Genomic DNA, 24,624 nt, shown 5'->3' with positions numbered 1-24,624 from the left:
AGTAATATTCTTCCTATCTTCATCTAGAACGTGATGTATCATCACTCACAGCCACACCTCAAGTCCAGAGTCCCACTGTGGTGAGTAGTGGCTATACTGGCATTGATACCTTGTGCTTGCTATCTCTCATGTTCTCTCCCCGCCCCATGCAACACAATTACTGTTTGCCTTTATCAGGTTTCATTTCCTCAATCTCTCTATCTCCGTATCAAGAGGCACCTTCTTATTACAAAATACTCAGGAATCTGTTCTCCCCATCTCAGTTTCATCCTAGAATGGCCTGCATGGTCACCATATGCAAGAAAAAAGGAGCAGAAACTGCTGTCTGTTGTGATTAATGCTTCCTGTAATTGTTTGTGGCATTGAGATGCTATTCTCTTATAAGCATGTGAAAGCCCTGCAGAAGAGTGAAAGAAAGATTAAATCTACAATACACTGGGTTCCATGAGACCTCTTCCAACGGCATGGTATAAATGTGGAAAAAAAGAGCCCTGGTGCTCAGTACATAGTCGCTGCAGTATTGCAGCTGCTTGGATGGGAGCTCCTCTGGATAATAAGCAGATGATAAACAAGCAGGAAGATCAACTCCTTTTACAACTTAATTCAAATCTCCTCTCTCTTGCCTGCAGGATTCATCTAGTTTTCAGCTCTCTCCTTTAGAACCCTTTTATATCAGATTCTCTCACCCAGGCAAAGAACAAGGTCATTTACAACGGCAATAGAAAATTGATTAGAACAAATAACAAAGGCTGTAGTTTCAGCAAGTTAAAAAAACTTCAAGAGGGCTAAACAGACAAAACTAAGGCAGGATCTGAGTCTGATAGACTCCCACAGTGGGTTTCAAGACAAGCACTTCCTTTTAATTGGGCTCTACATGATTCCTCCACCATAGTGATTCTAGGCCCAAAGTTTAACTTAGAACTGTGCTGTTAAAAATTGATGCACAAAAAGCCAAGCAATTGATTCTTAAAGTGCTTGCAAAATGACAGGCTACACCACACTCACTCCAGGCCTTTACAAGGTGAGCAAAGTAACTAAGTTTACATTCAAAACTCTCACTTCCCCCGAATATTCAAAGTACACGTAATACTGTTATTGGTCTTGGTGAACAGGAACAGGAAGGATAAAACCATTTTTTTCCAATTTGCAATGTTGTTTGTATTTCCTCTGTAACAGGGAGTTACTGCTAATTCTTTGCAAAGAATATTTCAACCCCTACAGAGGAAAAGAGCACGAGAAATGGATGGAGATGGGCCTACAGCCAGAAAGTTATCCATAGACTTTCAGACAACATCTCATTTAAGCTGATGAAACTCACTTTCACATGAGTTGTGACATAACCATGGCAGGAACTGACAAGTGTCAAAATCTTGTGGAACAAATAAGATTTCAAGTCCTATTCCTCTGTACCAAAGAAGAGCCAGCAAATACTACACATTTATTCAGCTTTTTCCCATGACACTAACTCCTCTCAGCTGCTTCATTGGCACTCTGTAAGCATGTCCAATTCTCTCTTTCACTTAGAATAGCTGCTATTTAAACTGAATTTTTCATGGCTTTCCCATGGAGACACCTTCCTAAATATCACTCTGCTGTGGGGAATAAAGAGTTACTCAATGCTCTGTCATCAGGACTGGGTTTTCTGTGCAGATTCTTGAGCCCAAGAAGCAACGTCAATGTTCTCATGCCACCGTCTTAATAGAACAAACTGACAAGTGTGGACCTGGGCACAAAGGGAAGATACTGATAAGAAACAGATAAATTTAGGTATCACTAGGTCATGGTGTCCATATGCCAATGGGGAAATTTCCAGCTTCTTTCCCCTCACGGTCACATACTAAGCGTACACTGGTGGATACTGTGATCTCTTGCAGCTAAACAGGACCTACAGTCTACTTTTTTCCAGAATAGTGTCTACCCAGTGCTGATGCATAGAGATGAACCACACCACAGGATGACTTCCCGGTAGCCCCTCTCATCATCACATGATGCAGGCACGAAGAGAAGACAAGTGCAGTAGATGGGCCTATATTGCATAAGGAGAAGAGGTGAGAGGGGTTTGCTCTTGAAATTTTGGCACACCCCCAGATACTTTACAGTACAGACAGGGCCTGGGACCATAAAAGCCCTGAGATGTGGGCAGCACAGGCTCAGACCAGTCTGCTCACTCATCCAAGTAACAAAACACACGGATGATCTGTCTAGGACAGAATGATCCATCCAGGACAGCTCAACCAACCTTCAGTAAATAGTTTATCCAGTGTTTTATCTGCAGCCACCACAAGCAACAGAAATCTCTTCATTAGTTATTGTTAGTGCCTCGTGATTTGACATTTAATTTAAGTCTTCCACTGTGTCTTGCCCAGCAGCTTTAGCATTATAAATAGGGAAGCACTTTCTTTCCCATTTAAGAACTAGCCACAAGGATTTAGATCTGCTTGATGAACCTTTCCGTAAGGCTTGCCTTATGTTGTCATAAATGGGTGATGTTCAGAAGCTTACAGACATCTTTGTAATGAGGAAAGCTACCTAATTGCTGCAGCCACTCTTGCTTCAAGGCATTTATCCATGGGCAGACATGTTTCCTTAAATACTGTAGAGATGAGGAAGCTTTTTCTTTTGTTTACAATTGCAAACTTCTTTACCAACACCTTTTTTTTTCCTTTTTTCCAAAATTTTATTTTTTTTCTGTTACCAAAGCTTCCGCAGCACTTGGGATACCAGGCATTTTGATACAAAGAGCAGTCAGATCGGCCACAGACAACATGCCCTTGGCAAATCCATGCTTATTAGTGATGATTGCTTTCTCACCTTTCACATGCTTAGTTATGGATGATGAGCTCCATTACCTTTACATAGAGGGCTTTCACTGCATGCTTTTCTCACTGTGCTTCACCCTTACTCATGTTGCTTCATCCTTTACAATATCTCAGATTCTGCATTACATTTATTTGTAGCAATGACAGTAAGTAAACTCACCAGCTCCAATCAGATGGCATTCTTCAGCATAAAGGTGTAAGTCACATAAACGTGTAGCCTGCATTCTCAAACCAGGAAAGATTTGGATTAATGCCAAATCCAAACAACCTTCAGATGCAAAAATTTTCCAAGAAACAAGGCCTAGAAGAATCTAAATCTATTAAGGCCTAGAAGAATCTAAAAGAAGCAGCCAATCTTACTGCTCTTCTAAGGAAACCTCTCAGTCCTTTTAAGCATGCCTGGAACCTGTCCATGCATCTTGCAGAACTGAGAAGTAAATCAGGCCATCTGCTCTTCAGGCCCCATTGCCCATGTAATAGATTGGACACTTTGTCAATAATTGTTTTTCAAAGCACCCATAAAAGCATTTCCAGCACTTATGCTTTCATAGGTACTCCCTTGAATTAGCATTTGAAACCTCTTTGTCTATATTAAATGCTTATACTATGCTTATTAACATAATGCCTGAGTAGCATAATATATGTGGCCTGGCAATAGGAAAATACAGGCAAGGAGAAGTCCATATATTTTAAGTTCTCTGTGCTCAGCTTTCATCTTCTGACAAGATTTGCACTTTCATTTCTGAAAACAGGACTTGGACCCTGCAATGCCGACCAGACTCACATGGTTAGAGTGCAATCCTGGGATGCAGAAGCTGCAGCATGGGAGATGAGGAAGACAGCTGACAACTCACATAACTGACACCATCACTGAACTCATGTCTTCTGTCTCAGACTATAGATTCCAGGCATCACAGCCTCCTTTCCTGCCAGCTGCTCCTGTGTAGAACTGAACCTACCAGGCCTGCCCTAGGAGCGCCTGGGGGATCAGGTTCCCTGGCTGATGGAGCAGCTGCCCTGAGGGATATGAGCCATTCTGAACTGCTCAGCACTTACCCTGGAGCACATCCCGTGTTTAGCCATGTGGCATCCCTGAACTAAAAAAGGTTCCCATACTTGCATATACGTACTTAATGTTTGTAGATTTTGTGTTTTGAAATGGCTTTATTAAGGCAGCAATTGTGATTACATTTGAATAGCACCGGGAACTCGGTATTGTTAACAATAGTACTTTGGCCATTAATTCTAATTCTTTACTTCTTATTTTTGTTTTCACCACATTTCTTCCAGAAAAAGAAATCATTTTATATTCCTTTAAAGGGAGAGGTATAACCTATTAGTGGCTTATATACTTCATCTATTGTCTTCATGAACATGCTGCCTAGATTCCAGAAAGACTTAAAATTTTCCCTCACATCTATACATCTTGAAAACTGTGTGAAGTGATTGAGACTCTTTTGTTTCCCACAGTCTAGAATAGTCTGTATTCCTGTATTATGAGGTTTCGTTAATATAACTGTACATAGGAAGACTGTAACCTCAAGATCAAATGGAACTCTAACTCAGCAGATGACACAGTTTTGTCACTTATGTATGCATTTCATTTTACAGAATAATATATAAGGGAACAATTTGTCTTTACCTCTATTTTCAGGCTCCAAAAATCAAAGACCCTGCTATTGACACTTATTTGTCAGCTGAAATAACTTTCCATGTTTTGATAAATAAGACTTTTAAACCTAAGGAAAGGATCCTTCAGCGCAGGTTTGTGTTAAATGTCTTTGGAACAAAAAGTCACTTCACTAAGAACACAAGCATAGGCTATTCTGTGACATTTTTCAAGTACCACTCTCTCTACAGCAGAAACTAACAGCCTTGAGAATAATGCCCAGGCTTCCATTTCAGTCTGTCAGAGGCATGTGGCAGCTCAGGATAGGAAATCAAAGAATCAGTGGGAAGCCCAATGTAGTAGTGAAGACTTCCATGAAGACAAAGAACAAATGGGAACATTACTCCGTTGAGTGGTACTTCTACTCCTGGTTCCTACAGTACCACTCTTGAAGGGCTGAGTCCTGATCTGGGTGAATCCTCTGAGCCTAAGCATTCAAGGCAGGACTGTTCCCTCTTCTGCAGAGTCTATTTTGAGCAGGGTCTCTTTTGGTATGTTTGGAGTATGGAGTAGAGTCCTAGCCTAAGCTACAACATCAAGACTGACTGTGCTCACTGATATAATATTAAGGTCAAAAGCAGAGGTGCCAGTGTGGGGTGGGATCCAGCTGGGGACATTGCTGAGGAGTACAGACTAGAATTTGGATGTGCACAGTGGACGTCTGGTAAGATTTTTGCCACCTAACTCCATTATAGGGAGTTCTGCCATTTTTGGCTTATCTAGGTGGCCTCTTATTCAAGTGGAGTTACTTTGGAAGTGTCTTGGAATATGTATATCAGTTATAGGCGGCTTGTATGCATTTCTTCTTGGGTGAAATGGAAAATTTAATTATACGAAAAAAATGCAAATTGCTACCAACTGTGTTAACTGTGAGAGAGTTGCATTATCTTCTAACATAAATTGTCAGTGAATTGAAGAAAAGACGTTTTGGAAGCTGATCTGATTACTGTCAGGGAAAGTGCTCAAACTCAATTGTTGGCAAATGTCCAGTACCCATCACTGAACGATCATCACCTCATCATTCAGTCTTCTCAACTGACATGCAAAACAACATCCAAATATTCATTGCACATCTGTGCTGGACAGATTATGCATTAGCAATTCAAATGAATTCAATGTACAGGCAGTTTCTGTAAAGGCGTCTGTTTGGGTGAGATGCCTTGTTGTCTGGGATGGATAATAAGGCAACTCTGTCTAATCTTGGAGAACAATCAACCCATCTTGAGAAGGTGACTGACTACGTATGCTCTTGCCCTGACAGCACTAGAACAATGGCCCCATAATGCACTTGACTCAGCTGGTAATAAAATCTACTTTTGATTAGCAGCCATGGCTTGTGTCAATCACTGCATGATGTACCATTGTCCTCTGGTCCTGAACACAGTTTATTTACAGAGAAACAAAAGCTTTTTGGATATGGCTGCTGCCCAGAGATTGCAAAATAGATTGAGCTGTCAGCCTCACACACTAGATGAAGATTAATGAGTTGTGCAGACAATAAATATGAAGCAATGACCATAAATATGCTAATAGGTATTATCCATATACACTATAATTGCTACAAAAATTAAAAAATAGTGTAAACGAAATAGGTCAGAGGGTGACAGATAGATAATCTTGGATGCTGAAGATCTTTGGTTCAGTCAGATTCTCTACAGGTTTATTTCCTTCAATTAGACCCTTCAAAAGAGTAATTGTTTAAAAGCTGTTTGAATAATCTCTTTTGAAACAGAGGTTTATGGGAAAATGTTTATGAAAAAGTGACTTCAATGGACATATTATTGGAATGAAAAAGGTGGCTACCAAAAGCAGAGATTAATGTCTGTGTTCAGCTGGGCTTCACTATAAGGTAAATATCTCTCAATAGCACGCTAGTGGGAACTGCTAGGAGAACGTACTGAAGAGACACAGCAGTTTATATCCACACATGCAAGTAATTAAGGTCATTCCAAGCAAAATATAGAAGAGTTGACTGCACATTTGGTTGCATTGGTTTGCTAAGTGTTTGGAACTTAGAACACTTTTTTTTTTTTAATTGAAGGTTCCCCATAGCTCAAATTTTTAGAGTATTTCCAATCAAGTCTCTGTTTTTCCAAATCATTTCAAAGAGCACACAGTCTAGATTTTTTACACCTAAGGATTTCGTTTGAACCCGAAACTCAGAGAGTTAAACATCAAACTGTATTAGCTACCTATTTAAGTGCCTCAGCACCTAAGGCTACTGAAATTGTAGTGATACTGAAAATAAAGACAGTCCTACTCTTGGTATTCATAGCTTTAACTGTCTGTTCTCTCAGGCTTAGAAGTGCCACTGAATGCTTTTCAGGTCAGCTCACAGCACCAATCTACTCTCCTCAGATTTTTACCTTCTGGAATGGGGAAGTTAGCTTACCTGGACACTCTCCCGTGTTTAATTTACTGTTATAATGTCAGGCTTGGTGAAACACATTAGTTGTTTACTCTTTCCTTCCATACTTTAACTAGAAGTTGCATCAGTTTGGCTCTTAAATTACCACTGCTTGGATTTTTGGCAAACAGTCCACAAGTCTTACTGCTTCTGTACCAGTCTCCTTGCGAACACAGCTGAACGTCAACTGTCCTTGCCTAACATCTTGGAAGTTGCCCTTTCTAATTAAAAATGCCAGTATAACAACAAAAAAAAAAAAAAAAGAAAAAGAAAAAGAAAAAAGATAGGGGATCATTTAGACCAATATTTCACATAAAGCTGGTAGGTGAAAGGAGAAGCACGTCTTTCTGAATCGGTAGAGAGAGGACTCCTGGAAGCTTCACGCTCAAGGACAGTGTTCTTATTCCCTGTCCCACTTCAGCAGTGACAGTGGGTCTTTTTAAATTGGAGGCTGTGATGTTCATGACACACGTTGACAGGGCACAGCAAGATACTGTCCCACCAAGGGAGGTGAGCCCAGCCGATTTAGAGATGATAAGTGGGTTGAACTAAGAGTCCAAATCATCAGACAAGTTTGTAGAGACAGGTCCAAGGTCAAACCAGAAAGATGAATCAAAAAATCTTGTTCAGGTCTGGTGATAGTAGCCATGGTCAGTAGTGACTGCTGGGCAAGTCTATCCTTGCTAACCAGGCACGTCCAAGGTCAAGCCATGAAGGCAGGCTGTAGCTCAGCCAGGATCAATGAAGTATGGCTGTGATGGAGCTGCAGACAAGTGCACTGACAGTATTGTTCAGGCAGGGACTGAAGACCCAGGGGAGGCTGACCACAGCTGTTAAGACCTAGTGGCAGACTCAACTCTGACACAGGTACAAGAGACTGACACTGTTTTCATTCATTTTTGTACAAGAGATTGTCCTAAGTCTTCATAATAAGCTGAAAACAAGTAAAAAGCAAACATCTTCCAGGTCAGAATTTCTTCATAACTTATATCTGCTGTGCCACTACAGTAAGAGCATGTAGGTAAGCAGAACTCAGCTTAGCACTTAGCACTGTATCATCTGTGCCTACTCACACATGCCTCATCCAACTCACTGGAACCACATGGGAGATTTAAGAGCCACCTCCTTCCTGACCAGTACCTTCCCTCTCCTTATTACACTGAGTTTCTTCATCTTGTTTTCATGAGACTACTAGTAATTTCTTATTTCCCTGCTTATTTACCAGTGTCTCCGACAATCTGAATTGCCTTGAGGAGCTTTGCTTGCAATAAAACTTGCAAGTTTTAGTTATTTTTAGTTAAACAACTTTGTGTGTATCCATTATGAATTGTGGTTTTGGACTGAGTTAAATGTCATCTGCAGCTTGTGAAGCTTTCATTTCCCATGGATTTGCCAGACTTTACTATCATTTCCTGATGGGCTTTTTTGAAAATTAAATAAATCATATCAACAAGGCACCAAAATATTTTACCAGTTTTAAAGGAAGGATCTGTAGCAATATGTGGCATTTTTGGTTTTATTGTGACTTTGAAGAAGGCCTATAGCACTCATTGTCCTATTCTTACATGGAATTTTACCTGCATTTAAGCCTCAACTTCAGCTATTTTATAGCATTAAGTAATTAAAAATTATAAATGAGGGACTTGAGAAGACCTCATGCAAGCAGATTAGAAAACAAACAAACAAAAAACCCATTAAAATTGAAGGAAACTAACATTCATGAATTAAAGAAAAATTGAATGAAAGACAAGCGTTAAAAGAGCACTGCTGCTCAGGAGTATGGGGGTCAGATATCCTATTGCTCAAATAAATAGCACAGAGAAGAAGAGAAGAAAGGACTTTGTATACTTTGTTCTATAACCCACCACATACAAGATATAGATACTATACTGCCATGAAACGCTATAGTTTTATTCTGTATATTTCCACTTAGAGAACCATTCCTGTGGTAGTGTGACCTAATCAGATATTCCTCTTTACCTAAAGGAGGAGGTCTATGGATTTTTAATGAGCCTTATTTAAACTACTGGCTAAAAAAAGCTGCGATAAAGGAGTGTGTGCCATTTGCAAAGGCCTGTTCATTAAAGATGGAGGCTCTGCTTTAACAGGATTTGTATGGGGAAGAACAAAACATCTGTGTCAATCTGCTCATATGACGCAAGGTCCCCTCACAGTTCCTTCCACGTAGCAATTAATTCCAATCACCCATTGTTAGCTGGGTTCTGGTTTCCAGCTCTCTGTAAACCAGTAGTTTTTAGGGGTAGCTGTACCACAGCTGAACTCTGGGTGCCATAACCAACTCAAGCTGCAGTTTCTGCATGCCGCCACTTTGCTACCTTTTTGTCTCTTGGCTTTACTCAGAGTTGTATGAATTCTTAAAACAAGGGGTTATCTTCCACATGTGCAATTCTGTGCAATAGGGTGCAATGCAAAAGGGTGAAGAAACAAAGTTTTCAGCCACATCAGTTGCTCAACAATGATTCATGCACTACTAGTTTCCTTTAGTATCATTTCCTCAGAGGAAATTAGTTGGTTTGCCTAAATTTCAACCCGGCAACAGCAATAAAAAGGTCTATTCATAAAGTCCAGTTTCGTTTCCTGGCTTAGTTTCAGTTTCGTTTCTCGGCTGAGTTTCAGTTTCTATTCTTCCTGATCACTGCAGCAGTTTCATTTCTTCACTGTTAGCTAGACAGTGTATAAAAAGACTGGCTTTGCAGTGAGCACTGAGCTTTGCAGTGCTTCACTGGACTTTCACCACCAGACAGCAAAAATGTCTGACAAGAATGTCCACAACGCTGGTTTCACTCCTTCTGGGATCTCACAAGGATCGCTTGCTTCATCAATGATGTCCCATGAAGCGAAAGCATCTGGGGGAGGTGTGCATTCTGGAGGCCCCACTTCTACTCTCCAGGAAATGGGTATGAGAAATTCAGAGTGTGTGTGTGTGGTTTTGTGGTTCAGTGCGTAGGATCAAACAATTTTTTTCTCCTTGAAAATAAACTTGCCAAATAATCTCTTCTCTCCTACATTCCTGCATTGCACTGGAGATATAAGATTCCTATATTTAACTGTGTGTTATGAGTGCGATGTTATTAAGGGTGTTTTCTGTATATGCACATATGCATGAATGAACGCATACACATGTGGTATTCATGAGGTTTTGGACAGTGTTTATTTGAAGTTTGTGTTCTCTCTTCATTCTACCAGGAATCATCAATAATGTGGAGAGTCATGGTAGCAATAAGCAACGACACACTTATGCAAGAACATGATCTGTGTACCTATATTTCATATAAATTATCAGATTTTCCTTGCTCTTTAATCCCACACATCCATACAGGGGAAACTCGTAAAACCTTGTGCAAATGCTATAGCAGAGGGAAATTAGCTGCAGTCCAAGAGCTGAATTCATGAAGGGAGTGTATATGCATCCTTGACAGCACGCATCTAAGTACTAAAATAAGTCATAGCTGCCTTTCACATGAGCTAACTCTGCAGGTGTTTGCTGTTCTGTTGCTGGTACAGAGCAGTCCCTGACCAGATGACTCTTAGCAGCTTGGCACTTGTTTAACCCCATATCCAGTGGGATTCACGCACGAGGTGTTCTCCCTGCTAGACCTGCCTTTGTGAGCTGATTCAGCAGGCATCCTCAAAACAGGCATGACTCCACAGAGAAGAATGCCCCATGCAATTCTGCTTTACCCAGTAGCACAGTAATTAACTCTCTGATCTTGGATAAAGGCTTCAAAATTCTTTCTGCCTTAGGAGTCTTGGACCCACATGTCCCATGTGTCAGAAGTATGCCAACTAGCAGACTGATTATAAATGGGATTCTCTGCCATATTGGTCAACCATTGGTACTTTCCATAATAAGCAGGTAGAAATCTCCTGAAGGATGGAGTTAAACATGACTCCTTCTGCCACAAAATTGGTGGTTGGCCAAATGAGCTGGTCAGGGTCCAGATTTGGGGCATCTTTTAATGGTAAAAAATGTGATACGCTTGATTGAGGGGAATAAGTTGGGGTTTTTTGTTTGTTTTTGTTTTTTCTTTAAGATATGATTTACACTGCTACCAATATTATTCATAGCATGAGGCCCCCTAGACAGTGAGGGAATCAGTGATATAAGGATCATTTAGAGACATACTGCACATGACTCCCGCCGGGTGGGGGGCTGGCTCCCTGGCTGGAATTTCTTCTGCGCAATCTTCTTTTTCTTAAATATGTTATCACAGAGGCATTACTATTACTCCTAATTGACTCTGCCTTGGCCAGTAGCAGGAAGTCTATCCTGGAGTCAGCTGACATTGGCTCCATGGAACAGGGGAAGCTTCTAGCAGCTTCCTACAGAAGCCACCCCTGTAGCCCCCCCACTACCAAAACCCAGCCACAGAAACCCACTACAGCAGGAGAGCTGCTCTCAGGCACCACGCTTCCTTAGCAGCAGAAATCCTGGTATGGGGAGATGACAGTTACTCACCCTAGTCCAGTTACTCTAGTCATATGCTAGAGTCAGCTGCACAAGCTTGCCTTCTGTTACAGATAAGGGTGGTACACCAGTTCTCAGCACACTCATAGCCAGTAGCAAACACTTCAGTGGTCATGCCTTATAGAGAATGTGAAGTTGTTGTTTGTAAACTAAAAGACTGAAGACTTGATAAGAGAGAAAAGCAGAGTAAACATTTAACCATGCCTAGTTTTCTTCTTGCAAAGTCTGTATTAACCGTAGACTTTTATGAAAAGCACCATTTTGGTGAAGAGAAATCTGCATGACTCAAGGAAACCTTAGCTATGCCAACAGGAGATACTCCAAAAGAGCTTTTATCCATGTGGAAAATGCTAGCTCTGTAACATTGCCAAGACAGGTGTGAGCTTTGGCTCCCTGCAGCAGGAGAGCTTGCCACACATTCTTTGCCTGATTGAGAGCTAAAAGGGCCTGATTTCATTTCCGCAGGTGCTCACTGAAATCTCTCCAAACACATCTTCTTAACCTTTTCATTTAGACTATAACCCTTCCTCCCCCCAGAACAAACATGCTCGAAGGAGCGGCTGATTCTTCAGTAGGGCATGAGTATTGTTCAGTATCACTTTACAGAAGATGTTATAACAAGCTCATCACCAAAATATTTGAGCATCCTCCAGGAATGCTTTAAGCATTATCACTAACATTTGTCATCACTAATACTTTACGCCTTTCCCAGGAGAAGAAGAGTTTGCAATGGAATATTTTACTTGGGGCTTATTTATACTGAGATGAAAAATATGCATATAAATTGGCCACTGGCTACTACAGCTTGTGGTGTTTGAATTTTACAGGTATCTATTACAGGTTTATGCTAGTGAAAGTGAAGTGAAAGGAACATATCTGTCACCTGCAAAAGTAAGTGGTAAGGTCTGCAACAATCCTTAGTTTCTATAGGAGTTTGTTCCACAGTCCTCGGGCAGCTCCTCAGAAAAGTACAGTTTCAGCAGAGGCAAACTGTTCTAAAACTGTTTTGGAGATCCAGGTTTATCAGTAACAATCTATGCAAGAGTTGTGGATTTTCTCTGTGTTCTGGGAGCATCCACAGAAGCACTGAGAATGTCCTTTGCCAAGGTGGCAGCTAAAATGCAGTATACTGACAGAACAAGTCAAGTAATGAGCAGTCACCTTGTCTTTTGCTATGTTTGGTAGCCTTAAATTTTTCTAAAATATAGTACTTTATAATTATCCTGTACAGTTCCTTCCTTTTTTTTTGTCAGTAGCATCTCCTTTGTAACTGTTTTAGGTGCCAGAGGTACAACCCATTCATCAGGTTTTACCAGCAGCGGGATCTCCAGTGGGTCCCTGGCCTCCAACAAGATGTCCCAGGAGGCCAGATCTCATGGAGGTGGAATTCCCAGAGGCGGTACAACTTCCACTGTCCAGTCCATCTGTAAGTGAGAGTCTTCCTGAGAAAGATGAATTAACAAATGACTTCTGAGAAGTCAGTAGTACTTCAGCTGAAGTGTACATTTACTAGATGAAGGGATGTAAATAAGAGAAGTGGCTGCTTTGCAGCTGAAACAACATTTCTCCTGTTTGTTGCTTTAAAGTTGGTGGGAAGATGAAACTGGGGAATTAATGGAAATAACCATGCCACAAAGTTGCAAAGGTATGAGTGGACAGCAGAGACAGAAATCTGAAACACCCAGTGACAGAAAAAAAGCCCAAAATTCTCCTCTTCACCCTACCAGGTTAATGCAATGCATACCTAGATCAAACAAACCAAGGTATGAGGGAGCCTAGTCTGTATGTGAACGCATCAGTAAAGAAGCCAGTTGTGGTAGTAGGAACATATGGGGCTACAAAGAGAACTGGAGACAGGACTGAAGTTCTTAATTTCAAAAAAGCGTCTTTCTAAGCATAACACAGACCCTTGATTTCTGAACAGGGAACATTTTTAACCAATGCTTATATAGTCTGAATGTTTCCCTGTACTGCAACATTGTTTTAAAGTGTTCTCACATGTTTCTCTGTATTTGTCCTCAGCGATGGGTGGAAAAGGAGGAAGACGCTGAATTGAAGAAAAACATCAGTCCAGAAATAAGCTCCCCAAGCGGTTCATTCTTTACCAACAGCTTTGACAACTTCTCCTTTTCTCTCCTCGTGACATAAAAGGCAAAGCCTCTTCCATGTGCACAAATAAAGTTTCTGTTAAAGTGATGGATTCTTGCATTAAATTAGTGGGGACAGACATGAGGGGCAGTTCCTTCCTTGATTAAGCATCCTCTGAAGCACAGGCACATACAAAGACAAGCCAATGGAAGCTAAGGTACTTTGGACTGCAAGGCTGTCTTAGGAAAATCATGGGTTTAGCAACACTAGAGTCTCCCAATACAAGTAGCTTGCTTTGTTTATTTTACAAAAAGTCATCACAGTGCAAAAGTCAACCTGTTGTGTGAGAGAAGCATAGAAACACTTGTGAGGGACATCCAGCAATTCTATTTAGATCTACTTCTAACAAACTATCAAATTAAATTCTACTTAATAAAAAATACACAAGCAAATGAGAACAGGTCCCAAGAAATTTCATAACTCAGAGATGGGGTTCATATTTGTATCCCGCTAGTGTTTCTAAGGTCCCTTTCACAACAATTTCAAGTGTTTGTTTGCTGAGAGGTCTCATCTTCATCCCAGTCAGACTGAAACTACTCCTATAAAATTCCAATACCTGAGAACAGACAGGGAAGAGACCTCCTTTTCTCTGTCACTGTTGGGGCTTTTTCCTGTTCCTCATACCTGACTCCTTTCTTTCATATGTACTCGTACAATGATGTTTCCCCAAATACAAATAACATTTTCTGTTACCTACACAAATTCCCATATACATACTACCCCACACTTCCATATTCCTTCTGTCTTTCTAGCTCCTCATCCTCCCTGCCCTATAACCTCCCTCTGTATTTCTAACAAAACCACAAAGTGCAGTTTCTCCTTCCTTTGCCCCATCCCAAGATGGAGGAAAAGAATCTCACACCTTCAGGCCAGAAGTTGAGAGGCTTGACTTGATTTGTGATGCTGCAGTCAGTGATTTTCTCCAGCGACTTCTGTCACCCTCCTTGAGCACTCCCATCTCAGCTGCATCTCTCCACAGCTGGGAAATGTGTTTGTACCCATGTACCTTATGCTCTCGGATACGATCTTTTCCCTGCTTCCTAGGCATCTTCCTGAATGGACATGCAGAGTCAGTGCTTGCCTCCAGTTGTAGCAAATTTAAATTGAATTATTTGGTGAGGGGAGGAATGCTAGCAGGTAGGACAGACTGATGAAGAGCGAAAGAATGTACCTTTGCTTGCTGTGCTGTGCAAAGCATTAAAAGGGAAGTGAAAAATAAGGGCTTCATTTCATGTGATGGAGCTGTTGTCCTAGCAGGGAGCTATCTTGGGCAAATGCTTAAATGTAAGCAGGAGTTGAAGTCATGAAATCATAGAAAAATTTCATTTCAAAGAGGCCTTGGTGTGACCAGAATGGGAGCAGTTCTCTAGTCTAACATTCTCCTAGAGGAAGGGTTAACCCTAATGTTTACTAGGTAGCCTGTTCAAAAGTTTCACCCCTTTCACAGTTGAGATTTCCATATGTTGAAGTAGGATTTCCTTTGTTGAAAAGGATCCATTGGATCATTAAGTACATACTAAATAATGATGTATTTTAGAGTTTTCTACTTGAGAGATTCACCAATAAATACTCATTCCTGAACTGGAACCCTCAGCAGTGAAGATGGGACTAGGAACATCCTTTCCAGATCTCAGTACCTGCCAGTGCTACTACTGGGAGCAGACACACTATTCACAAATCACTTACTGTCACATCAACAGGAATGGACATTTTCTTTTTTCCCACACTTTCTGTACCATTACAGACTTAGAGTTTTCTTCACACAACAGCGATGTCTTATATTTATACGTTAGCTTTTGTAGTTAAGGATCTTGAGCTGTTTTGTTCACTGCAAGGGAAATGCAGCAACATAGTCATACATGGTAATTTTTATAAATATAAGATCAGGCATCTTTTAATTTGACTTGAGTGGTAGTTTACATGCTCACACTCATGTGAAAGCTTCCTTGCTCATTTACTGCATGCTGGCTATCTACTGCTAATTGTATCTATCAACTTGTAATATTGCTGTCATACTCTGTAACACATAAAGAGAAGGAGTGAAGTCCATCACGCCTAGGTAAAATGAAAAAAAAAAAACAAAAGTTGTTATGAAGTAAAAAATTGAAGTATTCAGGAATAACAATTCAAAAAATTGAAGTATTCACAGACAACAACTAGACTCTAGGGTCTGCGAATTTGATGCAGAAATGTGGGGCACATGCTCTGAAATTGTATTTTAGATGTAACTTTCAACCTTTCTTCTAATCTGCATCTGTTTTCCTCTAGTATCTTTCCAGATCTTGGCCACGTCTTTACAGCAATGATTTCCACACATAGAATCATAGAATCAACCAGGTTGGAAAAGACCTCTCAGATCATCAAGTCCAACCTTTGAATGCCCCAGTCACCAAGCACAAGGCAAAAGGTTTGGCTGGACACAAACAATAGGATCTGGAAACTGGTGTCAACAACCACTGGAGGGGAAAGGGAGGGAAAGGGAGCTGGTTTTACTCTGATGAAATTTTTGTTGCAACAGACTTATAACAGACCTGTCTATCCCACCATCCCCACCAAAACACCCTTCAATAAAGCAATCCCCTTCCCCTCTTTCAAGCCTCCTCTGAGTCATCCTTGTTATGGCAGCAATCTTGCAACTGCTACAGGACATCAACAGGATGCTGTTTTCCTCTGTTGCCTTGGCTTGCCCTCTGTGAGAGCTATGTTGGAGCACTTTTGCTGGATTTGACTCTGCCCCACAACCTCAGGTCACCTCTAAAAGAGGCTGTGGCAGCTCTGTTGAAGAGTTACTGGGGTATAGGTTGAGAAAGCAGGCTACATGCCCAAGAGCACAGCCAAATTTTTCTAAGGCACTTAGTGTTCCTCATTAGTGCTGGTTTCATCAAAGTTCTGTCCTCTCTTTACAGAGGAAGAAAGGAGCATAAGGTCAGTGTAAGGCAATGGGATTTCGACTGAACAGCTCTCTTTTTTTTGCCTATTCACTACAGACTGAAGGATGTGGGCAAGTAAAAGGCAAAGGAGAAGGTACATCCTGTCTTTATTGATTGTTATAGATGACCACTGATGCAGCTTTTACAGCTTTGTCCAACCAGCACAATAAAAATAAAGCATTGAGAACCCAGATACTTGTGCCTTGGTGCATATATGCAAAGATGGACCCAGCAGTTCACTGATCTTTAAGTCTGGGCTGGTATACGGCTCTAATAAACCATCCTACACTTTCCTCGCAAGATCTAATGCAGCAGCCCATGAAATACATCAGATCTTTCTTCCCCTCTATGCCCTTAGCACTGGCTTGAGTTGGAGCAAGAAGGTCTGCCCTGGCTTTTTCCCATTCAGAGATTCCCCCATGTGCAAATGCCAAGTTATGGACCCAGAGAACAGCAGGGACCTTGATTGCCACAGGCAGACATTCAAACAGCTGCTTAGCACTGATGATGCTAAAATGAGTCATAAGAATGAAACTAATGTAAGAATAAGAAGAAATAATAGAAAAAGTCAAGTAATTCATAACTCATCAGACAAACAATTTTGTAAATTGAAGATGTATTACCTGAGAAAAAATGTGTGACTGTTTCATGGCAATTAAAGACCTTGTTTCTTGTTCAGAGGGGGGAGATTTAAAACTGGATTTCAGCTTTGATGTTGTCATTACTTGACCTCAGGTGTTTTTGTCTCATTAAAAAATGACTCACGTTAGTGAGAGCTAAAAGAAGGTACTTATACCTAAAACCAAAGCAAAGATCCTTAATCATGTACCATTTCACTTTTCAGCAGTGATGTAATTGTGGTGTTACTAGTTTAAATTATTTTCCCATCTTTAGATCATGTCCTGAGAACTAGCCTAGATAGCTTTACCAAAGCAGGGAGCATCCTCAGCTGCAATTGAATTCCTTTCACTGAGTCAGCTCTAATAGGTCTGCAGGAGAACAAAGATACATGCATCCTCCTGGAAGCCTTCCTCGCAGACGGCTTCAGCAAACTCGTATGTACATTACTACAAATGAATTATTTACATATTTAACAGAATATAATTGAAAAGGTCAAATAACAACAAATATGGCAATTTGAATCCCTTATGTCTCTCAATCAATCTTTCCACAACAAACAGACAGAAAGAGAGAGAAAGGAAAAGAGGCAGCCGTGTGTGATTACCAGAGCAATAGCGCTGGAGCAAGACACTGCAGAAAACAGCATAGCTGTCCACACAAAAATCAATTTCTCCCATGGGATGGGGTCGATAGTTGTCTGACAGGACACTGTGCAGGCAATTTAATAGCGTTTTATCTAAATGAATCTATTCCTCCCCCCAGCTGGCCTCACAGTTCATAAGAAGTCTCTCTTAGTAAAATATATTTATTTATTTATTATAATACAACAGGAAAGTATTTATCATTCTGAAGCCACTGCCATTGTCTATTAAAAATCATTTATCCATCTAAGTTACTCATTAGCCAACATTACCCAACCATTATTCTAATTTGTTAACTCATGCACGCAGCCTATAAAAATCATTTTCATTTACTCTGGAAAATCTTTTCGGGCCCCAAAATATTTGAACCTATAGATCAACATTTCAAGAAAAATAAGCCCAAAAAGGAGGCAAACTCAGTTAACTCAAAGGAGTATTGATATCTGAAATGACATTTTTATGCAAGAAAAAGTCTTATTTTTTTGAGGAATGATTGGTACACAGAGATTGATTGTCCAGTCTATTTTAATAGTACTTAATAAAAAATAAAGTCAATCTGATCCTATTAGTGGGTATCTGTTTTAAGTAAATGATAATGAATTAAAAACCCTAATAAGCATAATTCCAAGGATGGATCTTTGGCACTCTGGGAGTTTGGTATTGTGCCCCAAAGGCTCTTGTAAATCCAGCTGCAGTTCTTGCTCATCATTTAGAAGATTAGGGGCTGATAAGCGACAGTCAAGCCTTATTAGAACAGGCTAAGGCAACAGGAAACATTAATTGGGTAATTTAATGCACAAGGAGAAAATAAATTCCTGCATTGTGGTTTAGATGCTGTTTCCTCTTGATTTGTTCAAGTCTTGTTCTATGAAATTCTCACAAATTCTTGGAGGAGAGAGTGTAAGAGAAAGCCAAAGTTTAAAAATATGAGAACAATTTTGTTATTTCCCAGGGCTTCCCTTTATCCTTTGTTTTACTAAGGGACCCATCAGCAGCTCTGCTCTTGGAAGCCAAAGAATGAATAATATTTCCTTGTCCAAGGACTCTTCCAACAAGGGATGGGAGAGATCCAAGGTCTAACAGCTATCTGCAATGAAATGCTGCCTCACCATCTTACCTGTGTTATGGTTTCTCCACAGTATGTGCATGCAGCAGGAGCCCCTGTGAATCTGGAAGGAATTTCAGACTCTATTTTCCTCTAAGAAAGCTGGGAACACTTAACAAATCTTTCCTCTCTTTCACCATTCTGGAGGAGATGTAGAAATAGTTGCTGGACTGATCTTCCTCTGGAAGTAAGGAAGATGAGAGGAAGCTCTTGACATGGGTGTTTCTTCCCTGTCTAATGCTAGAATCAATCCACTCATGTGGGTGGATTCACTACATTCCCTCAGTGGCAGATATTAGTTTCTGGAACACTAAAATCCCTCAGCCATATACCAGTTCCTCATATGGATCCCATTTTAAGACCACCTGAGGTAACTTTTCCACAGCTGAACAGAAGTGAAAAGAGGTTCTCTTACAGCAGAAGAAATTAAAAATGAGAAGGGGAGAATCTTTCCTTTACTTAGCTGACCTACACACTCTTTCCCTCTCATTTTCTAGCACTGTAGCTTCGAAGATCAGGGGTGATAATTCATGGACACTTTATTTTAATAATTTACTTTTGCAGCAATTTAAATATTAAAATGCAGTTGGAAGGCATGCAAGCATCATTAATTTCAAATAAACATTGTACATTATGCTCTGTTTAACAGCATTCAGTCTCACTTTTTGTAGCCACAGCCTCTCCCTTCCACCCAGCAGCCTGGCACTGTTCCTGCTCCCAGCAAGGTTCCCCATGTCCATGGCATGGGCTGGGAGACCACTCCTTGTTGCCTGCTGCAGCAAAACTCACTGTGGGGAGAGTACCCCTCCACTTCAAGCTTCTTCAGGACTGTCACATTTGAAGCTGGTGTTTTATTGACACCTCCACATGTTTAAGGAAGAAGACAGCCTCTCTGACTCCATTTACCATATGATGCAGGATGCCTATTAACAGATCCCCAAAATCATGGAAGTTTTTGTAGAGGGGCAGGGTCTACCTACATCACAACACATCCTCTCCACCACCCCATTAACCAGTGCTCTGGCTATGCTCCTTACACCTCTCCAAGGACTGACTCAAACACAATGATCCAAGACTGACCACTAGACTAAAACCAGGAAACGTGCACACCTTATTCTCGATACACAGCTTGTGTGTACTTGCACTGAGCACTATGTGCGACAGCCAGCAGCAATGTTCTGCTGGACACAGTGCAAGGATGAGCCAAGGCAGAACTCCACAGCTCAGAAGATCTGACAGCCTACCTGGAACAAGACCAACAAATTCCTTTCAAACCAGGAACTAGGTAGTCAGTAGCTTGGTTACGAAGGTTGGCCCCTTCCCTCTTCTGGAGAGGAGGACATTCCAATACTCTTTCTGTGGGCTTTCATTCCACTGGAGTTTTGAGTGTTGTAAACACCATGAAACACCAAAATAAAATTTTGCAGCTGCCCATACAATGGTCTATTTCCTTCGGACCTCATATGTTAAAGAGACACAGTTAATTCCATTTAAATACACAATAATAAAAAAGATTGTAAACACATCCCCTTATAAAAAAAATCATCATCATGATTACAGTAATTAACTTCCGCATTCTTCTCTGTATCACTTTGGGGGAAAAGTGAACACTGACATATAATCTGAATTAGTGCTCATCTAATACAAGCAATATTTTATGTAAGATATCTTGTTTTTACCAATTGTTCAGTGATCTTTGTTTTTTGTTGCTTGCGGTGTTTTTTTTAAGAATGCCTGGATGTGAAAATAAATAAGTAGATGGATTACCCTTAATGTAATAAAATTTCATAGAAAATATCATCCCTAAAGAAAAAAGAAAAGGTGTATGCTACAAAAACAGTTCTTAAAATTCAGATGTTGCTTTTTGCAGTCTTTTGAAATTGGAATTTCCACCCAACCAAGATTTTTACTGGGCAGTTTTAAGCTACCTCTGCAATTTATGTTTATACATAAACAGCCCTGATTTTAATTGCTATCAACTTCTTATACTTGATAGATGGTCTTAAACATTCTTTGCCTCCTGAGGCTGCTTACTTTGCCAAGTATTGACACACTTTCAAGATTTATACTTCTCTAAGGAACAAAGTTTACAATAAAATATAATGTATTCCGTGGCTGTGAATGGTAATGTTACTAAACAGTCCAAAGATATTTCACAACTGATAGTTATTTTCCTCTCACATCCAGCACTGCACTGCTTTAGTACTACTATAGATTTAGTTTTCTAAAGAAAAATAAGATGCCTAATTTACCTAATCTAATGTGTCAGAGAACTAATATGACTTAATTTATGTTTCCTTCCACTAGAGTCATTGTTGGACTAATGATTACACCTTCATTTTTTACAATAATTATTTTAAGAAGGTAACTCTTGTGAAAGGGATTCGTTCACTTATGGGTTTGGAATAACCCCTTCCAGAGCTCAAATATCACACTGCAGCCAGAAAAAGGAGCTGTTACAAATGTGTAAACTACGATGTCAAACATAAAAGTAGTTACTAACAACTGGATAGACATAACTCAGTAGATTATTGTAGTCACATCTAGATCTGAAAATTTGGATTGGATCCAGTCTGCTGGTAGAATCGTGGGTCACAATGCCCAGAGAAACCCCAGAGGACAAGGGATGGTTGTTAGAAATAATGCATCAGTTTGTACCATCTCCATGCAACTGCTGTGGCATTGTAGCAGAAGTAGCATCATCAGGCCCTAGCAGTAGCTCTTGTAAAATCATCTGGAGATCTTCAGCACTGAAAAAATTCATGGATGTTACTTTAGTGATAAAATTCAGCTCTCAGCCTTCTAAGAATACCCTTTAAAGAGAGCAGATTTCCTTTTCTCGTTTTATTTTTTCCAGCCATTTAATCTCTTTAATGCATCTTTTAATATTAATCCATTTTGTGTATTGGTAACTTGCTGTCACACAGCCTTTTTACAAAGGCAAAACAAAGATGTCTCTAGGTTGGTGAAAGATGCATCTCAGCAATAAAAGGAAAAGGTGCTCCATGAGTTGCACCATCCATCTTCCTCACTGACCAGGGAATAGAAAGAAGGTAATCTGAGAGTGTCTGCAATTTCTCTGGAATAGGTGATGATGCAACCTCTAAAAGAGTAATTTGTTGTGAAGTTTTGAATTTAAACACCCCAATTCTTGGTGAGGCTACAGTTCCAGGTTACTTGGCTTTTGCTCTTGAGATGAAGGAGACATTCCCTACAATTTCTGTAAGAGATACTAAAAATTCTAGGAATAATGTATCTTGTCAAGGTAATAATTTCTATAATTATTCATTGGGAGTCCTTGCCCTGGACATTCTCCCTCTCCCGCCCATCTGATAGGGATTTTTCTGGAGCAAATAATATTTTAAACTGCAGACAGAATAAAAACTGAAGAAAGCAGAAGAATAGAGGTTTTTAAGAGACAGAAACAAGAAGTTGATTAAATCTGTTGATAACCAGATACAGAAACAATGAATTGGAATGATCAGAAAATGGAAGGGACCAAAAAGGAAAATATTCTTTCAGATTTCCACCTGTAGGAGAAAGCAATAAAAATGGAGACCTAATTTTGGATATGATTTAAAAAACATGTAACTATTAACTTAAGAACTTACAACCTTACTTAAGTATTTATATATAAATGCTTAAGAAGTTTGTCATGTTCTTCACCATGAAGTCAATTTTGACTTTGGCCAGATAGTTTGTGTTGCAAAGATTTTTTTGCAAAACCACTAGTGAGTTTCCAACAAAGATTTTATTAGGATGTAAATTAAGTCTAGAAATCTATTTCAAGATATAAACCAAATAATTCTTCTGTAGTGTATTTTATTTATTCCTTTTGGTGCAAGAATGTAAATCTGATCATAATTTTGTACCAGTCCAATAGAGGACTTACAAAAGACAGTGGATGAGATAATTCATTTCTGATTATTCATGTTTATTTTATCTTTAGCATAAATAGATTATGAAAATAATCTGTTCCATGGCTGGTGCTTTTCTGACGAATTTTGAATTATACATGGAATATTCTTAAGCAGAAAGACACTGAAAATATAAATTTATTATTATTTTTACTCCTGTTGGCTCCTGTGCTTAAAAATGGTATGCACACAAAGAGGTTAATAGCATTGTGATTTTCAGATAATCTGTTTTTAAACTGCTGACTTGGAAACCATGAGATTAATAGCACTGAGAACATCTAAAGGTAATAGGATTACAATTTAATATTAACTAAGTGTTTCTTGAGGGTCTGCTGTAGCAGTGCCTCATCTCTGGCATCCACTAGAGTAATTAGTCTGTAGTGGCATACAGTGGTGACGCATGATAACTGCAGCTTTTCCTGACACAGTTAGGGTTTTCCATTCACTGGTAGCTAGTTTTTATTTGTAATATCCATTATAAGCAGGCATAGAGCAAGCTTGCAATGCTCTTGCCCTAAGCTGATGCTGATTAAGGAGAGACCAGTTCTCAAAGGGTCCTTGTCATGATTTAACCCCAGCCATCAACTCAGTGCTGCATAGCCTCACTTTCCCCTGGTGGAATGGGGGAGAAAATTGGAAGAGTAAACCAGAAAAAAACTCGTGGTTTGAGATAACAACAGGTTAATAGGGAAAACAAAAGCCACACGCAGAAGCAAAGCAAAACGAGGAATTCATTCACCCCTTCCCATGGGCAGGTAGGTATTCAGCCATCCCCAGGACAGCAGGGCTCCATCATGCTTAATGGTGCCTTGAAGACAAAGGATATCACTCCAAATGTACCCCACTTCCTTCTTCTTTCTTCAGCTCTAGATATTGAGTATGATATTATATTGTATGGAATATCTGTTGAGTCGGTGTCAGCTGTCCTGCCTGTGTCCCCTCTCAACTCCTTGCGCGCCCCCAGCCTCCTTGCTGGAGGGGTGAAGGGCAGAAAAGGCCTTGACCATGCTAGCACTGCTCAGCAATAATGAAAACATCCGTGTTACCAACACATTTTCAAGCACAAGCCCAAAACACAGCTCCATACCACCCACTGTGAAGAAAATGGACTCTATCCCAGACGAAACAAGCACAATCCTATACTGATCCAAATCAACAAGGAAAGATTTGCTTGCTTTTCTCCCATAAAGTAGAATTGCAAATACTATCTGCTGCCACTTCTACTACACTCCAGGACTAGTGATACAGCCTGTTTTAGTCCAGGGTGGTGTTACGACCCGCCCCAGGAAAAGAGAAGGGGGGGGGGGTAACTCAGGTTTTATCAAAAATTCCTTTGGGGTGGATTAAAGCGAAGCGACGCTAAATAATCGGTGTATGAAAATATATAAGATTTATTTCAACAGTTTTGTTTCAACAAGTAAGTTAATAAGATTTATCTTAACAGTTTTGTATCAACAGATAGGTGAACATTTTTTTTGGGGTGCTGTCATAATCAATAGGTAACTTTTCTGGGGAGGAGAAAAATGCATAGGGGAGAGAAAGGCAGGATAAGAGCCAGGGAGAGTAAGGGAAAGAAAAGCTGAGAGTAGATAGATGTCCATAGTCACCGCCCACGGGGTCCAGCGATGCTTGATGGTCTTGATTCGCAGGCGGTGGGGGAGAAGAACTCCCGAATTCCCAAAGTCATCAGTCAGTTTATATGCTCTAGTGCCTCCTGGCATAAGGGGTTGTTTTTCCCTTTTTTGGGACAGTAGTGCCTCCTGGCATAAGGGGTTGTTTTTCCCTTTTTTGGGACAGTAGTGCCTCCTGGCATAAGGGGTTGTTTTTCCCTTTTTTTTAGGAGGAAACAGTAGACAGTCAAGAGCCCGCAAGCTCGGC

General features: G+C 40.2%; 1 protein-coding gene across 1 annotated transcript; it reads left to right on the top strand.

Moving 5' to 3' along the window:
- Positions 1-9,552: 9,552 nt before the first annotated feature.
- LOC127482475 (interferon alpha-inducible protein 27-like protein 2B) lies at positions 9,553-13,667 on the top strand. The gene is made up of 3 exons (XM_051812841.1): positions 9,553-9,813; positions 12,664-12,810; positions 13,407-13,667. The coding sequence occupies exons 1-3, from the start codon at positions 9,666-9,668 to the stop codon at positions 13,433-13,435; spliced, it is 324 nt and encodes a 107-aa protein (XP_051668801.1). The 5' UTR covers positions 9,553-9,665; the 3' UTR covers positions 13,436-13,667.
- Positions 13,668-24,624: the final 10,957 nt, after the last annotated feature.

This window comes from Manacus candei, unplaced genomic scaffold (assembly GCF_025592945.1).
Source record: "Manacus candei isolate 608988 ecotype Guabito, Panama unplaced genomic scaffold, ASM2559294v1 h1tg000088l, whole genome shotgun sequence".
Classification (NCBI taxonomy): domain Eukaryota; kingdom Metazoa; phylum Chordata; class Aves; order Passeriformes; family Pipridae; genus Manacus; species Manacus candei.
The sequence above is the reverse complement of the archived record's forward strand: the minus strand, read 5'-3'. Positions and strand labels throughout refer to the sequence as shown.